At 39.7% G+C, this 18,833-nt stretch overlaps 1 protein-coding gene across 2 annotated transcripts in view; it reads left to right on the top strand.

Moving 5' to 3' along the window:
- The first annotated feature begins 2,728 nt into the window (after positions 1–2,728).
- mroh1 (maestro heat-like repeat family member 1) overlaps positions 2,729–18,833 on the top strand; it is a 35,172-nt gene continuing 19,067 nt past the window's right edge. For both annotated transcript variants that reach the window (XM_061244305.1, XM_061244296.1), the window contains exons 1-20: positions 2,729–2,998; positions 4,067–4,167; positions 5,062–5,207; positions 7,820–7,951; positions 8,131–8,293; positions 8,926–9,024; positions 9,528–9,679; positions 10,848–10,988; positions 11,614–11,706; positions 11,948–12,026; positions 12,314–12,427; positions 12,779–12,849; positions 13,130–13,249; positions 13,593–13,700; positions 15,700–15,844; positions 17,098–17,138; positions 17,237–17,378; positions 18,251–18,303; positions 18,438–18,545; positions 18,673–18,792. In XM_061244305.1, coding sequence (XP_061100289.1) covers positions 4,146–4,167; positions 5,062–5,207; positions 7,820–7,951; positions 8,131–8,293; positions 8,926–9,024; positions 9,528–9,679; positions 10,848–10,988; positions 11,614–11,706; positions 11,948–12,026; positions 12,314–12,427; positions 12,779–12,849; positions 13,130–13,249; positions 13,593–13,700; positions 15,700–15,844; positions 17,098–17,138; positions 17,237–17,378; positions 18,251–18,303; positions 18,438–18,545; positions 18,673–18,792 — 2,049 coding nt within the window. In that variant the 5' untranslated portion in view covers positions 2,729–2,998; positions 4,067–4,145. The remainder of the gene's footprint in view (positions 2,999–4,066; positions 4,168–5,061; positions 5,208–7,819; positions 7,952–8,130; positions 8,294–8,925; positions 9,025–9,527; positions 9,680–10,847; positions 10,989–11,613; positions 11,707–11,947; positions 12,027–12,313; positions 12,428–12,778; positions 12,850–13,129; positions 13,250–13,592; positions 13,701–15,699; positions 15,845–17,097; positions 17,139–17,236; positions 17,379–18,250; positions 18,304–18,437; positions 18,546–18,672; positions 18,793–18,833) is intronic.

Here is an 18,833-nt window from a genome sequence, read left to right as displayed (position 1 = left end):
CAAATGAACCAATCAGGGTAATGACTGTTCAATGATGAGATGATTTGGTTAACTTCCAGGGTTTCGGGGGGAAGGTTACCTGCCCTCTTGGTGTCCGTGACATAATAAATAAATGTAGCACCACTGTTTTTCAAGTGTTTGGATTCTACCCATTCAATTAACCTTTCTGATAATTGCTGGCCATTCATCTTTCTGTATTCACTGCACTTTTCGATTTGTTAAATTCAATAATACAGTATATTTTCAATTCCAACTGTATTTTAAACCACAGGTAGCACTGTGGTCATGCTAGGAGTTTTGAATAGCTTCTAAAGGTTAAATCACATTGTTTCCCATGATTAAATATTTAATTAAAGATGAATAATACTTGTGGTATGTTGTGATTATGCAAGTCAGTGAACTTACATGACTTCCCTGTTTGTTCCAACAACATGTGCAAACATGGTAATTGTAACATAAGCTGTAATAACAAGCTGTAATTGTAATGTAACAAGCTGATCCTGGAACAGCAGATCAACACACTATCACCAAAATGAAATTAAACATAATTTTGCTAAAGTTTAAGATTATTTTAAGACTATCTACTTCATTAATGCATTGAGAGCAACAATTATGCTTCCAATGGAAGAAAATTGTGATGAGAACCCTTTCAGACAAGGAATTTTCAATATCTTTTGTTTCTAACTACGTACTTAAATATTCATTTCCATTTGCATTGCTTCCTCTCAGATATCAGATTTGCATGACATCACACTTCCTTAATGTAAAAAAGACCTTATGTTTTCTGTAAGAGGAAGGAAGACTGGCCAAGGCTGCTGTTTTTCAGTTAAAGAGCAGTGTTGACATAGTGGCCACATTCTTCTGGTTGCTCTGGTTTTTCTGTCTGCGTGTGTTTTTGCAGGTGAAGGCAAGTCCTACATCCTGTTCTGCGTAAGCCTGGGGCAAGTTGTGCTGTCAGTTACTCGGCTCCCTCTGCTGGTTCTGGCTGATTCATAATGTTGTACATGTTGGGTGTGCTCTACATTACGACATAGTTTGCTTTTACTCAGGTGTGCTTTGGCAATGTTGAGTGATTAATGAATTTGCTAAAAAACATTTTGAAGTTTACTCAAATGGAAGTCCCAGGGCACTTTCATTGTGATGAGGCCTCAGCACTAGGCTTCTGCATGCCAGGCACGATACAAGTTTCAATTCCCCTTGTGTCAGTGAAATATGCACAAGCTGCAATCCTTGTATTATTACAATCACAACAACAATCACAAAATGATTGACACTGACTATAATAACACTGTATCATTGTACCATTTGTACAATGAAATCATATTTTTGATACATTACATTATTGGCATTTTGCAGACACTCTTATTCAGAGCAATGTACAGTTATTAGATTAGATTAAGCAGGAGACAATCTTCCCCTGGAGCAATGCAGGGTTAAGGGCCTTGTTCAAGGGCCCAACAGCAGTGCAGATCTTGTTGTGGCTACACTGGGGATCGAACCACCGACCTTGCGGGACCCAGTCATGTACCTTAACCACTACACTACAGGCTGATAGATGCTCAAGTGCAATGAGAATTTTTAAAGAGCACGATTTTGAAGTTTAGTGAGTTATTTTTTGTGATGAAAGTCTTGCTTATATTTGGGCGGGTAAAAAATATTTACCTTTAATTCAAAGATTCTACATGTGAACAACCTAGGAACTAACCTGTTAATGGCTTTAAAGCAGTCATGTGACAATAATCTTCACACCTTAAAACAACCAATTCACAGTCATCTGAAAACTTGAAACAGTCAATTGGCAAGAATCTCTACAACATTAAACAGTTGATTTACAATAATCTCTGCATATTCAAGTGTTCAATTCACACCTCAATGTCTGGTACATCACATAAAAGGTTTTTTAAGAAGGACTTGTCATTATTCCAGTTTGAGTTTGAACAGAATGTTTGAAAAACTAGCATTTCTTTGTTATAAGCCACAGTTCAGCCAAACCTAAGATGATATAAATAGGAACAAGGCTATATCAGAGTTGCAATTCTGCTCAAAGTACGCAACGCAAGGGAGAACATAATTTGTGATGTGGATCTATACTTATCCGGGGAACAGCTATGAGCTGCAAGGCAGTTGAAGAGTGTGTCAATGCAAAGTGTAAACGCAAACATTTGTGGAAAAGACAGCTCTGATCCTAAAAGCACTAGTAATTTATATTTAGTAGTAATAACAGTATATATCCATCTATATATCTATTCATTCATCCATCTATTATTAAAACCCTTATTCCTGGTTTGGAATACCTCCTGGACAGGCGGATAATAATAATAATAATAATAATAATAATAATAATAATAATAATACATTTCTGAATTTTGACTAATTCAAATATGTGTACAATTACAGTTTTCTGAACATTACGCTTTTTAGTATTATTTTTTATACAATTACACATACAGAAAATAATACAGTTACATTACTTCAAGGATAATGTTTGCACAGCAAAAGTACAGGATATGCACTTAAACTACCAATGAAAGATTATGCCACATAATTTTATATCCGTAGTACATTCATGTGACTTTCCTTCGACTTGTAAGGAATACCTTTTTGACTGACCAAACCAATGGACCAAGTAAAGTTTGCGGATTCAAACTCTATGGTACTTTAACGAGCTTGGAGGACTGATATCGACACGCCCATCCTGATACGTTCCTGCTGACTTTGAACACATGACTAGGCGTGTTTACCTGCAATGCAATGCAGTGATACATGCAAGAGAAGTAAAGTGTATTTATCTCGATTTTTAGAAAACTGACTAATCGAGCTGAATACTTCCGCTGCACTGACATCACATAAGGGTATTAGCAACATTGAAATAATTTCACTTTATTTCACCCAAAACCCTCGAAAGCTTGCTTTAAAAGTGGACTGCTTGGATTAGCATCTGTCTGGCATTGTATAATACGAAGCTAGTTAGCTATCTAGCCAGGAGCTACTTCGAAAGGTAAGAAATAATTAATGTGTGTCGTATCAGTATACTATTTTGCATAAAGTAATAATTGGCACTGAAGACTGTATCGTGTAATCCTTTCGCATCTGTGGTTTGCATAAATGAGTGTCTCATGTGGCCAAACGACCTGATAACTATTTGTGCCGTGGCTAATAGCAAGCTAGCTGATGCAAGTGACGATGCATCACAAGGAAGACTGTACTGTAGCAATCGAGGAAGTATGCTGCCAGCTGGCCAACGTTATTCAACTGCTAATATGCAACTAGTACCAATTTATATTGTAGCAAGCTTGTGAAGTGCGTTTTTATGATGTGCTGTTAACACGATCAAAATGACTGCTTCATGCAACAATGTCTGTTAACGTTATGTTCTTTTGACATTCAATTAGCAAGGTACCTTAGCTAACTTAGTTAGCTAGCCTTATCATTGCTTGTACCCGTGACATATCTGATTAAGTTTTTTTCTTACTCGCTCACGAACTTGAATCGAATTGGGTAGCTAGCCTTGTTGATTACAGCAAGAAAGCAGCGGACCTAACTAACGTTTGCTCTCGACAATACGCAACTTAAACTACACGGCGCATTTTCTTGCTTTCCAGATGGCACATGTATGCATGTGAAATTCACATTATGCGGTGTTATGGAAGCATTTTTGAAACATGGCCCTCGCCATGTTTGTTTAACTGGACAAACAATGACCCATAGACGTGTACGCTGTGACAATGTCAACACGGAGACGGACTGGGCCTTCAGTAAAACTACATACCGGACCAATGACACTGTACTGTCATGAATGTCAGGGAATGTAGCACTCTAGATAATAAACACTTGTATAGTCATTCATAGAATTATCTTGAATTTTTAAATTAAACGCACATAGCTAATATGACCTGTGTTTCCTCACTTTACAACCTTACACATTTGATGAGACATTTGGTGAGACCAAGCCTATTGATGGAGTGGGTCACATTTACATGATTGTCCTATGCAAATGTATGCAGCATTACAGTTATTTATCAATACACTGTATTTCTTTTTGACTGTAAACTTATGTTATCTGGAGGAGTGAGTTCTGGCAGCAGGTGCAGCAGATGCAACAGATGCATTCCTGATTGTCCAGCAGAAGCCTTTCCACAGGCAAGATGGAGGAGTCAGATGTGGAGCGTGAGTATCCCAGCGACAATCTACTTATTTAAAGGGAAACCGGACTATTTAGTGATTTATTCCAAAAGTAACAGTCGGCCTATGTACTGTAAGTAGGCATTCATTGCTGATTAGTTGTTGAAATAAACATGAGCATTTTGAAATGGGAATTTTGTAGTATGCAGTTGCATTCCTGCTTCACCCAGCCTTTGCCCATGCCCTGCCAGCAGTTACACAAAAAGTTATCATCTTGTCTCAAATCCTGAATCTGCCCACTTATGAAGTGTCATGTTGAACAATGCCCGCTGCTACTGTATGATCTTTTGTAACAGGATGTTTTATTCTTATCCTGGCTTAACTGCTGTTGGTCCATTGGCCATGGAATATGGAAATATTTATGTTTGAATGTGAAGCAGAGTGGTTAAGTGATTAATGCGTGTCCCTTTGTGGGTTCCTCAAGTTGTAGATGTTTTGGTATGGTAGTTACAGACTTGGCCTATCTACGTTGTGTACTGAACCAATGTTCCTGGCCTTACAACCAGTCATAGATGAATTGTACCTGATCTGATGTGTTCGGTTGTTTGTTGCATGACCTTGATATTCATTGTTTGGATGCATGCCTTGACGGATTTCAAACTAGCAGTTCTCATTGATCTTCTGAAAATATTAATGTTATCTTGGAATGGTTTGAATAATTCTTTTTGGATTTATTGGATGTAATAATGCTGGCAGTCCAGCAACCTACAGTACGATAGGATTATATGGACACGGTGATGTAATACTGTATAATTAGAACCACCAGTTTCTCTCAGTTGCTGTGCTACTAAATTCCTGCGTAACAACGAAAGCCAGCAGGTACTACGTTTGGCTGTCGGTGTGGATAAAATGTGATGTAGTCCCTGCTGTTCACTCCAGAGGTGTCCCTGGCTCTCATGGACGCTGCCAATGACAAGGATCCTGCGGTCCAGGAGCAGGTCCGGAAGTCGATGCTGACACTAGGCAAGCAGCAACCGGACAAGATTCTGTCCATGTGCCAGGACTACCTGCTCAAGCATCCCAAGGTTAGCCAAGACGTTTCCACCAGGTTCTCCCTCACTTTACTATTACTAAGACCAAGGAGTGCAGACTGTCAGTCGCTGATGCCCTGGTCAAATTCCCAAAACTGGGTCTCTAAATTTGGCCCCATAACCATCGGCCCAGTAATAATAGATGGTTGGAATTAACAAAAAATGTATTGGGTTTTTGTTAGTTCCACCCATCTTACTTATTTTTACGGCCGTCGGTTTAAAAAGAGGAAAAAAACAGGTTCTCTGTCCACCTTCCTGGTTAAATACATCTGAAACAAATGAAAGTGGCTTCTCGTATGTATGATTTTGCTGTTTTTCCCCATAAATACTATGCATGCTGGCATCTGCACATTTGGAGGTAGATAATGAAGCAGATCTCTTAAACTGCACTGTCAGAACTGTGAAGGGAAGCTGTGATTAGCTGAATAGGATTGCTGTGTACCTGACTGGATAGAAAATCCTGTGTTATGGCATCACTTGGAGGGAAAGTACAGTACATATCTGTACTGTAATGCGGAAACACTGACTTGGAATTCAGAGCTGTAACATTGCAAAGCTGCAAGAGTTATTGTTGACTTCATTTGACTGAACATTATTAATGGGTTCGGCTTCACACTCTGCCATTGATTGAGCAACATGCTACGGATGATGTCAGTTGCTTCATAGTCTCAGTCTTGCGCATGGATTGATCACATGACCTTTCATTTTTAATATCACTGGTACAGAAAAGAGAGGCGCTGGCCTCAGAAGTGCAGTCATTTTCTGTGCTGGGCTTGGATCACTTTAATGTTTTTCATGTTATGGTGAGTTAGAATAAGGCCCAAGTAAGATGGCACATGATAGTCCTGGACTCACTGTAAATAGCTTTGAAAGTTACAGAAGTCTGTTGGACATGGTGGTGTGAGTTTGTTTTCTATTGCTTAACCAGAAAAGGATGACCGATGACGTGAAAACAGCAGTGTGATGGGAAGCAGTTCTAATATCATGTGCTTTGGTGGCGGAGGGCACATGCTTTTCTGTGCTCTCTGGATTTGAGAGTGGAGGAGGCAGTAATGAGCGCTTATAAATGTGATTGGATGTTCCATTGAGGAGAAGTGGAAAAAGCAGAAAAAACATTCTGTGTGGAAGAGAAAGTATGTGTTGAAACGGCGTGTACATTGCTTGAAATATGACTGAAGACAAAATGTCTTTCCTGGACAGAAATCCGGATTCTATATGAAGAAATATAGAACAAAAAGCTGTTTAATTCTTTGTCCCAAATTTAATTAAATAAAAAACTAACTATAATCACAGCTAGCGTTTTAACGGCAGCAGTGAACCTTTGCACAGTCATTTCAACAATAAGACCGGTAAACAAGTGGCCTTGACGGATTGCAAACTAGCAGTTCTCTTTTCTTCTGAAAATATAAATGTTATCTAAGTATGATTTGAATAAAAATGTATTAATTTAACATTGTGTATTGTTATCTTTGGAAAGATTTTTTGGGTATTATAATGCTAACAGTCCCAACAGCCAACAAACAGTACGATAGGATTATATGGACACAGTAATAATGTCAAATTAGAACCACTAGTTTGTCTCAATTGCTGTGCTGCTCAATGACCAGGAGGCTTTCTTCCGTTCCCTTCCCTTGCTTCAAGGGGGGAATCTCCAAAATGGCAGGATGAAATATGGCAGCCATGCCAGGTGAAGTTCGGCTCTGAATTATGAAAGGGGAGGGAGCATTATATTCCCTTGCTCCCTCCAAGTTCCTCCCTCCTGTCAAGGGTATACAATGCAGGCTTCCAGCAAAAACAACTAGGAAATCCTCACTAATGGCTCTGCCAAGACCAGCAATAGGGTTTTATCAGACCATGAGAAACTGCATGGTGCTGAGGTTACTATGGGGTAGCACTTCCTACATTGGGTGCGAGGGCCCTTCAGTTCTGCTTTGGTTTCTTCCTCATCTATCCTCCCTTGCAGGATCGTCTGTTAAATTTGCTTGTTTCATCACAGATTTTGTCACAAAACACCTCCCTTGAGGGATGTGTGAAAGTGGAATCAAACCCATTTCAATGTTCATCCATGTTAACTTTACTTCCTGACTCTCCCCATATTAGATCAACTAATTGTTTTTGTAAATCTCAATTACAAGTTCAATTGTACAATTAGTCACATGACTGTGTTGTTGGAGTGCCTTTATGGACCCCTGGAGGATAACCATTGAAAGTTTTAAGTCCCTGCAGGTCACATGGTGGAGACAAACTGATTGCCCTACATACAGTATATATGATAGGCTATAGAACAATAATATTTTATTGTAAAATTGACCATATGACATTATAGTTTTGTGGATCACGGATAAGAATTTGCCTCACGTCGTATGCGGTCAGTTTAAGACTTCTGGCTAGATCCATGGTTGAATTTTAGATCAGTTTCCAGAAATATACAATATACTTTTTAATGGGTGTAATTATGCTAAGAATGTGGTGCTGCATAGTTGTTTCATACATTATTTTATTATAGGTTTTATTTTTTATTTTCCTAAACTTATTTCCCTTAACGCTCGATCTTTTCTCTGTTCAGTGTTGTTTTGTGAACTGTCACATTTCCCCCCTGTTCACAGCTCATAGTCGGACATCGAGTGGTCATACTGCAGACCATCGAACTGGTTGTGAGGTCCAAGATCGATGATGTAAGTTGTCCGAAGATAAAAAGCATAATCTCCCTGGCATCGGATGAAATGACCAGATCAAAGGTATGGTTTGTTTAAAAAATAAGAATAATAAGAATCTTAAAAAACAACAGGAATGAGCCTCACTTAATAGCAATTGCTGAGCTAGTTTTTAATTACAGAGGCCGTGGTTTATTAATGTCACGTGCATGCAAATGTCAATGACACTCTTGTTCTCCATTATAATTTAATCTTCTTTACAGGAGGTAGTACCTGATTGGCAACAGGCTGCTAGCAATATTTTGGTGGCTATTGGGAATAAATATATCAATGACATCATGGAAGAAATTCTCAGCAAATTCCAGCCAGGGGTGCTGCCTCATTTCTTTGTGGTCCAGACATTGGCAAGCCTCTCTGAATCCAATGGTATGAACACGTTTCACTATAAAACTGCACTGACGCACTTCTATTAACCACCCGTACACACAGTGCATGTGAATGCAGAACAAAAGTGCTTTAGCTGAAGTATACCACTTTCACCCTGTTTTACTGTACTCTACTTCCCCATGATCTTCTGAGGCCATAACACAATGACACAATATGACTCTGTAATTACAGGCCAATGACCCTTTTACATAATGTATGTATTCTCTGTTTGTGTTTATTACAGATATTTTCCAATATGTTATATCTGAAATCTGACTGTAATTTGACAAAAGTACATGAGTACATTACATAATGTCATCTAACAAAGGAACTTCATAAGAGTCCAAGAGGGCCAAAATGTGCCAAATGATAATAATGTAAGATAGCATGGATAAGAGTATACTGACAACAAGAAATTAATTAAAAGAGAATTCTGTTTAGCATTGTGATTGTATTTTAAAAAAATGTCATGTACAGAAAATGTCAAATATTGATGTATATCTTTCGAGCAAATAAAGTGTGTTTTGCACTTGTCCACTGTAACAGCCTTGTATAATCCAGATTTAAATGTTTGTCTTTTTGTGTGCATTTTATGGTATTTATTTTGAGGCACACCATGTGATTGATTTCAGTGTATGGCATGGTGCCTTTCCTCAATGCCATCCTGGGGACCATGCTTCCGATGCTGGGCATGGCCAAGCAAGACAACATGAAGTGGGTCTTCTCTTCTGGTAAGATCAGAAACGCTCATTTGTGCAACCTGCAGGGAAAACACAGAGACATGTAAACACTGTTGCGGGTAAAGACACTGAGTAGAGGAGTGGCTCCCAAACATTTTAAAGTGCCAACTTATCATGCTTACAGTGGTTGATGCAAGCATGAATAACTGACAGTGTTTTGATAAGAATGCAAAGAAATAACAAACTTTGGTGCACTAAAATAGTTTGACTTAGTTCAACTAGTGGTGAACAAAGCGGCTTTGATGTTTGTTCTTATTAGTTCTAAATATGTCAAGTATGGGGGAAAAAAAGGAGCAAATTCCCTTTATTAAAACTGCTGAACTGGCGAATACTGTCATTAGCCTATCGCTAACAAAACAGATTGATGGAGATCTGGGCCTGTGCAGGGACATGTTCAGTGCAACAGAGGAAAGCATGTGAGACAGTAGAGAATAAAAACAGGCCATTTTGAGGGAGAGCTGCTGACCTGTGCACTGTTCTGCTGTTTCTCCCAGCCCTGTGCCGCTTCAGCGAAAGTATTCTGGAGTACTTGGCTAACCTAGACAAGGCCCCAGACCCTACCGTGCGCAAAGACACCTTCTCCAGCGAGATCTATGCAGCCTATGACATCCTGTTCTGCAACTGGCTACAGAGCAGGGAGAGCAAGGTAGGAGGGATGAGGGACGTTGGGACAACTGTCAGAGGTAATTTAATAAGTCGACGATAACAGCCTCATTTTTGTTGGACTGACAGCCAGAGAGGCCTGTCAGTCTTGGGCCTTTTGTACCTGTTGGCATTGAAATACCCAGTCCTACAGACTGGCATGTTTAGACCTTTGGTCACCGAGGCAAGCCCTGGGTGAAGTGTCAGAGCTTACTGTCAGTTGCTGAGAGTTGTGCAGCTTGTCAAAATAGGTTGTCTATCGGTCATTGGCTGAGTAAGCACACTCTTGAAGTTTTGTTTTAGGCGCAAGGCTCCACTGATTTGCTCAGCGTTTTTATTTTCTGTAGAATGCCTGTTAGACGTTTGGTTCATTTTAAACTCTATCAGGGAGCTGCCTGTGTTAGCTGAGTCAGGTATAAAACAACTCAGTTGAGGTTTTAGGGGGTATAAAAGATTTACTGTACATATAAAATTTACTGTAGTGTTTATGCCATAGGTTATTACTAGGGCCTTGGCCAACTGGATTTTATAGCCTGTAATGCAGGTGTCCCATACACCCTACTTACGAAGCCATTTTGGGCTCTTTACTTATTAATAACAGAAAATAAATACCGAACCTGCAATGTCCATTGACAGTGTGAAGGCAGCACTAAAGGGCATCTCTCCACTCCTGGGTGGCGTAACCACTTGTGATGTGCAGATCTGTCATTTTCCATTCATAAAGATACAGCAGTAAAAGAAATGTGGAGTATCTTTCCCTAATTGGGTAATGTTTGTAAATCATTTTTAATTGGCTTGTTTTCAGTGGTCTTGTTGTGTCAGTGATATGTTTGTAGCCGGTTTATGAATACAGCACACTTAAATGTGTGCGCTCTGTATTCTCACTTAATGACATCATTATGATTCGGTCCACTTCCGTTGTCCGAATTCTATTGAGTAATCCATTAGTTAGCACAACAATTTGTAGCTTCCACATGATTTCCAGATTATGAATATTTTTTTCTCTCAAGTTAATCACCACTTAGTAAGCAATTTTGTCTATGTTCAGCCGCAGTGGCTAGAGAGACATGCAGTGTGTTTCATCTGAACTGCAGACTACAACCTGCGCAGCAATTACTAAGGCAGGTCGTAGATGTACATCTGAGTGGAGCTCTCCCTGCTGTCTGTTTTAGCTGCGCCTGACCGTGGCTGGAGCTCTGGGACCTATGAGTCATCTGATGGCCCATGATAAGCTGGAGGAACAGCTCCCCAAGCTCATTCCCACAATGCTCTCCCTCTACAAGAAGAATGCAGAACATTACATCATCAGCAAGGTTCTTCTCTCTTCACAGTCTAACTCATGCTTCTGTTCTCCACAAAGAACCCACAGATCCCAGGATGAACTTTAAACCAATATACTCAATTTACTACATGCTGCATTTTGAGGGTTGTTTTAGATTAGTATCTTAGATTTATGGAAACAATTGTTGTTCTCTTGAAAATGATCACTAGTTCACTGTGCAGTTAAGATCTATATATCCTAGTTTGGTTTCAAATGTCTTTAAATAGAAGACTTATCACACATAAGTTACAGATATATACTTACATATATAATAATAGAATGTACATTTATAATTATCATAATTATTAACATAACACAAAAATTTATATTATTCACAAAATATCTAAAAATAGAATATTCAGCTATATTGACTTTGAGTACCTTGGTAAAGTATGGAGCTGAAGTGTCCCTGCTGGGATATGACTACACAAACCTGTGATTACATGTCCTGTTCCCCAGACACCCTGCCAGCCCACAGGCCGACCACAGCAGCCTTGTATCACTTACTCTCTTGTGTTGTACTGCTCAGTCCCCTGTCTGTACCTGTGTTCTGCTTCTTTCTCCCCAGAAGTTTTTGGTGCGATGATGCCTGTGTGTGGCCCTTTTTCTTGTTGTAGAGCCTGTGCCAGATTCTGGATGCTTCCGTGAACATGGGCAGCAGGGTGCTGGAGACCCAGACTGACAACCTGCTGTTCGGTTTGCATCAGCAGGTAGCAGTCCTCTCCATCACACACACTAATAAATCACTGCCTCTCATTGGCTGGCACAACCTGTGCTACAGCAGAGGCAAGGAGAGAGAGGATAATGATTTTCATTGACAGAATGCAAGCGCTGCTGTAGGTGTCATAGTTGAAAGTTATGTGTGCGTAAGGCCCAAGATTTTCCAGTAACTCTTTCCAGAACTTTCCAACTTCACTACATGTGAATGACGTTCTTATCCTCTCGCTCCAGGTGTGTGCGCCTGTAGACTACAGCAACCCTCCAACTGTGAAGAACCACAATGAGGTTCTCCGCTGTTTCAGCATTATGGGTATGTCTCACAAGACTGATCAAATTAGGCAATGTAGCAGCTCCGTAAATAATCCTAACATTCTTAACATGATAATAATAATGCATGGATATACATTGTTTTCATATGAATATGCATAACTAAACTTCTGTACCTTGTTTATGTTCTATGTTAAATACGGCTTCTGTACAGTAAATGTAGGAAGATACAGTAAATTGTTTAGTAGAGTACTTACAAAATCGCATGTCTCTGTAGAATGTTTTGGGTACAAATGTCAGAAACTTTTCCCCCTCCTTACTTCTTGTCAGCAAACACTTTCCCGGACCGCTTGACTGTGTTCGTCCTTCAGAAGCTGGAGAACAGCAACGAACGCTACCGTATGGGGTCCCTGGCTGTGCTGAGACACCTCATCAACTCCTCCAGTAAGACCCAAAATTAGAGTGGTCCTGGGTTAACCAGGACCAGTAAGATCCAGAGCCAACATGCTGATGTCCCAACTGTCTGAATTGGAGCAGTAAGACCTAAGACTAGCAAGACTGGTAACCAAGACCAATACAACTACAGTATAAGCAACTGACTGAGGTTTCACACATTATGTTCAAAAAGCATTTACAAAATTGTTTATCTGCTTTGTTATGACAAATCATAATTTCATTAATTAGCACACATTTCCATTAATTGCAGCTTTTATAGATAAGTGGAAACTTAGGATACTACATATTTTATTATTAATAGTATAAAAGGACTGATTTATCTTGTTTTTCTGTTATTAGCAATCATGGAGACCAAGAGACCACTGATTCTCGCCAGCATCAGGGTACCACTACTTGACAACAGCAACAAGGTATTGAAAAAAATGAAAGGCTAACCTGGTATCCTTAGGCTATCACCTTGAAAAAATGAAATTAATTCAATTAATTATGAATTGTGCATCTCATTTGCATGTGAATAGACAGGAAACGTGTTACATTTTGAAAGTACATTGTGTGTTGTCAAAAACATTTTTGTGGTGTACAATGACCTGTGAAAATCTGCTAATATGTTTTACCAGATTTTGCAAAGCTATTTAACAGACATACACAATAATGCAGCTCCTCACATTTAATGAGCTATTTGCGTGTCAGGTGAAGAAGATGGTCGTTCAGGTGATCAGTGCCATGGCTCATCATGGATACCTGGAGCTGGAGGGTGGAGAGGCCCTTGTCAAATTCATCGTCCAGCACTGTGCCCTCCCCAACACCCAAGTACGTACATCTCTCACAAACACATACACCCTGTGTTTAAATTCACATATTCACATGTACATGCACTCATTCTCACATACTGTTTCAACACAAACATGCACTGTCAGCCATATTCATATTATGCTTGGTGAGATTTTTATTCATTGTAATCTCTATGTGCTAATATACGTTTGGACAGAGAGGTATGCATTAAAAGCATGAATGTAAGCAATGCAATGTTGTAAATGTGCTGTGATATATACTATGGTATTTCATATTAAGTCCATATTATGCCCTGAATTACCAGGTTACTTTTGGTCGAAACCCTTTCAGTGTGACCTGATTGGCTGCCTGCCTGTTTCAGGTTGGGCATCGGCCCTTTGACCCAGAGGAAGTGACAAACGAGGCCCTGAGGACCATGTGTGAGAACACCCTGCACCTCTTCACCACCACGGTGGGCCGGCTGGCAGATGTGAGTGCTGTTAGCCCTGCCTGGGAGGGGTCTGTGATAATGCATCAGTCTCATATCATATCCCTACTGCCTGAAATGGCTTAAGGAATCTAATCGCTACTGTGTGTTTGTCGTTTTTATCTATGCGTGTTAATCATTTACCATGCCAAGGGAAGCCACGTGTTGCGTTTTAGTGTAACAGCATGCTTGCTTTGATTCTAAAGTGAATAGCAGTTGGTTATAGGGAGTTACGTATGTATTAAGGCTGAGACAAAAATCAACAAGAATTGATCATTCCTATTTATGAAGAAGTGGAATGGCTTCTATGTTTAACAACAACATTTTGTCCAGGCGCCCTATGCCAATGTGTTCATATCCTAGTTTCAACTGTGGAGAACAGACTGACCTTCACTGTGCTAAGCCCTTAGGAAGTAATTGCATGCAATTTTCTGGCACAGTCAGGGGAAATGGGGAAAACCTAGAATGCTTGCAGACATTGAAATGTGATGTCTCACAAACAAGAGTCAAAGTTAAATAAATAAATAAATAAATAAATAAATGTACACTCATTGACCACTTTAGTAGGTAGATCTGTACACCACCTTGCTAATGCAAATATTTAATCAGCCAATCATGTGGCAGCAACTAAATACATAAAAGCATGCAGACATGGTCAAGAGGTTCAGCTGTTTTTCGGCCCAAATATCAGAATAGGGAAGAAATGTGAAAGAAAAGTTATTTTGACAGTGGAATGATTGTTAGTGCCAGACATGGTGGTTTGAGTATCTCAGAAACTGCTGATCTCCTGGAATTTTCATGCACAACAGTCTCTAGTTTGCAGAGAATGGTGTGAAAAAACATCCAGTGAGCAGAAGTTCTGCAGGCAAAAGCGTGTTGTTAATAAGAGAGGTCAGAGGAGAATGGCCAGACTGGTCCAAATAACCACACATTACAACAGTGGTATGCAGAAGAGCATCTCTGAACACACAACATGTCAAACCTCTAAGTGGATAGGCTACAGCAGCAGAAGACCAATAAGTCTTAATAACTAATAAAGTGCTCACTGAGTGTGTATATGGATACTTCGCTAATTTACTGTCAGATTATTGATGATAATCATTTGGTTAAGAGCCTTACTGTAATACATACTTCAATTCAATAGAGAAATGTGTATTTCTTATATATACTTTGCCACCAGTATATACACATTATCAATAAAAGATACATTTAAAAACATGCAATAGTATTCATTGGGTCAGTTATCGATTTTTCAAATGATTGAAATGGAATAATTCCTGGGAAAAGAAAAAAGTATCTTTTATCCATCACTCTTCTTGAAGATTCGTAATTTCCTTCTGTGCCAAGCTTTGAAAGCGTAGATGGCTAGTAAAGATTCTTAAGGATATTAACATTGGCAAGGGGGGTGGTGTGTCTTTGACTTCATGGATTGTTTTGTGTTAAATCCGTTCCATTCTATAACCGTAGCTATAATCTGATATGCAGTGAAGTCTTTGTTCTCTCTGTTGGATGGGAAAAGTGACCATTCCTCACATACCAAAATAAGGTCCCCCATTCAATTCTAGGAACAGGGACTAGCTTCACTCTCTGTCTTTTGTTCCATCACAAGTTTGTCCTTAATTGATCCTATTTGAACATTAGGCTCTTTAATCTTAAATCTCTTTAACCTTTTACCCTTGTGGTGAGACCCTCTGGACAAAGAGTCTGATATGCAGTGCATTTTCAGTCCAAAAAATTACCATTTATGAAAATTAATAACAAAGAATTGAACATTGTTTCCCTAGTGCTAGCATTTCCTTTGGTGTATTTGGAGGTCATTGCTTGAAAACAACATGTGTATGTTTATCGTCCTCTTCAGTGTATCATATCCCCCTGTCTGAATTCCCCCACTCATTCTTTGTGTTGCCCCAGATATGGGGTTTCACGGTGTTTAACAAAAGCCTTTTGTTCCGACAACAGGTATTTTCTTCTCAGTATGATCATGTGCCATCTCCATCCCCAGGTTCTGTGGCCCTCCCTGTTGGGCTACCTGACCCCAATGCAGTATGCCAATGCCACTACACCCCTCTGCAAGAGTCTTATCCTGCTGGGGACCAAGAAGAAGGCAGCGCAGGACTCCAGCTTCACCATCGACTTCAAGGAGCAAGGTTCTGCCATGATCTGCATTCATCTTTATTTCTGCATGTTTATATATCTGGCACAACAGGAGGTGGCCTTAATGTGTATATTTGGTGGCCTAGCTGGGTAAATGTTGTGTCAAGAATGTGACTCAAAAAAGGTTTACTGCAGTTGGCCTTACAGTATAGGGTTAGATTGGTCATTTTATACATAGTTTGTGCCATCTACAGGTAAACCCAGTGTGGCATGTATAATGGATTCAAGTGGAAAAGAGTTTTGTTGGGTCTCAGACTTGTAATACGGAGAGGACGTAGTCCACATGAGGTGATGCAAGTATAAGGGTCTACACAGAAATAGTGTAGGTGTTGACAATACCACACTAAAGACGATTTTATATACAACGGTCTGTTTATCCTTCCACAGAAGCTATGCAGCCATGTCCTGCATCCTTCACAACAGTTAGATGGTGTCAAATGTAATGCAAGTATGATAAAGGTGCAGTAAAGATGCGTCATTTTTTAAATAAGGCAGCGAGGCATTGCATTGCAACAGCTCATTATTTCAGCATTATTTCAGGGAATGTTAAATGGGATTTACCTGTGGTTGGTTCCAATGTTCCAGTGTCCCTAAGTTTTCCATCCCTTTATTGTTTTCTCTTCTTTCTTTCATTGTTTTGGGGGTACATAAAAGTCCTTTAAAGCTCATTTTGACATGACATAATTGTATTTCAAAGTAATGATGAGAAGTACCCTTGATGTGCTTTATTGTAAATGGGATTACAGGCTCTTTGACCTGTCAGCACCTGCTTGCCCATAACCTGCCCTCACAGGAGTCAAATCAGTATAACAGTGTATATATATAAAAAATAGTAAGAAAGATGGTAAATTAAATGGGTTATTTCTGAGTTTCATCATTCAGTAGAGATTTCAAGCTGAGGTACTGATCCTCTGTGGTCATTAAAGATCCCATGGCACAGAGATGTTCCCTGCAGTCCTGGCAGAATTCCCACTCTTCATTCAGGCAATTTAATCATTTCTTATTTTAATGAGTTGCATAACATTCTCACATCTGCAGCTCTGTTGATGTGAGGTGAGTATTCTGGCACAAAATGGCTCACACAGAACCACCCAATTGGGGGGGAAACATTGTTAGCCCAGCCCCTCTACCCAGGCCTGACTGAATACTGTGAGATCCTTGAAATGAGCTGTAAAGAAGAATCTTATCAGGACTAATCTAGTATGTTTATGCTTTGGAACAAATTATTTATTTTGTCTGTTTTTAGGCAGTCTTCCTACACCCTACATACTTCTAACTAGACTCCTGGTAAGTGAACAAATCTCCTCACATTAAAAAGAAAGCCCCTTTGAATACTGTTTTGGAGTGACATGCTTATGACTGTATGTGTCGGTGTTTGCTGTCAGGTAAATGCCTCCTTCCCTTTTTGGAGACGCGAGCAGGGTAACCCTTCTTTGTGTCTTCTGCAAGTCTTGAGCACCAACATTCATCCAAAAACAGAGGCAGTTTGGGACACGGAGATCCCCCTGCTCCTTAAATACCTGGAAGGTAAAGACCCACCATGCATGTGGCACACTGTCATCTGCTTAAATCACTAACTAAGATGCCATTTAGGATACTGCTACTGTAACTTGCTAACTACTGCTATAAGGAAATTGTAGCTAGACCGATAGCTCTCTGTTCTACAGAATTAGCTGTAGGCCTGTTTATTTGGGCCCCATCTATCAACAAGCATATAATGACAAGCATGACCGTATTATTCGTGTGGGAGTTGAGCGAGTAATCATCTACACATGTAGAAGGAGGAGAAGTATGGATGGGATGGGTTGAAAAGATTATAGAAGGGTATTATGCTTAGAGCAAAAAAATAAAATACAAAAAGTAACACATTTTGGTTTAACATATTCTTTTTGTCAGAATATTTGAAATTAATTTACTGGGTCTGCTGCAGAAAATATGAATTTCTATTTTGTTTTTGTTCCTTGAGCCTTTTCCTTTCCCTGATAGATAATGAGACACAGTGATTATGGTTCTTCTTTTGCTTACTTAGATTCAGTTTTCAGCTGCAATATGATGTAATTAGCATTCGTGTATTTGTTTTCCATTGGGTCATTTATTCGCTACTCTGATATATTAAAGATCATTCCTGGACTGCATTGGAATACACGCTCACCCTGATCAGAAACAGCACATCCGACCATTTAATCAGCACATCCGCCGAATGCAGTTTCACAGAGCATCATCAAGCATTCAGGAAAACTTAGTTAATTGCAACGTGACACAATAAAAATAGCAGCTTTCGAATGAATCTAATTTCCTATGCAGTGTCATTGTTCCTCTTCCCTGGAATTGTGGTGTAGAAGTCATTTTGTACTTTCTCCCTCTGTTTTCCTGTCCCTGCCTCCCACTCTCTGTCTCAGACTGCACAGAAGAAGCGTTAAACAGGAAACAATGGGAGGGAAGTCTTCTTGAGGTCTGTATATTGTTCTCGATGAAAATCCTCCGTACTAATTCTTGCAGAATGAGTTCTTGCACACTTGTCACTCTTGAAACCATGAGTCAACAGAAAGGCTCAGAGTGTGGAACAATTGTTTTGTATTGGCACAGTTTCTTTCCAAAACCCTGGTGGCCATTGAGGATGACAAGTGGAGCTGTCAGTTGGCTGTTGAGGCAACACGCTATCTCCCTACCTATAACAGCTCTCTAGAGGAAAAGGTGAGAAAAGGGCACCTGAACAGCCAAGCTCATGTCTGCATTACAGTGCCCGTCTATGGGTCTTCACACAATGAGAAAAACATGCTTAGCTCTTTTTTCTTTTCTTTTTTTTAACTGCATTTAACAGAGATTTCTATACAAGTTCATCGGGGTTACATTGCAACAGTGTTACAACAAGGACCATGTTAAGAAGCTACTGCAGGAGATCCTGGTCGCTGCACGTCACAACGATGCCATAGAAAGAACGGTAAGGAACACTAGTAAAATTTTTTCTAATGCTTTGACAAG

The sequence above is a fragment of the Conger conger genome, chromosome 1 (genome assembly GCF_963514075.1).
Source record: "Conger conger chromosome 1, fConCon1.1, whole genome shotgun sequence".
NCBI lineage: Eukaryota > Metazoa > Chordata > Actinopteri > Anguilliformes > Congridae > Conger > Conger conger.
Note: the sequence above shows the minus strand (reverse complement) of the source record. Positions and strands in the feature narration are given on the sequence as shown.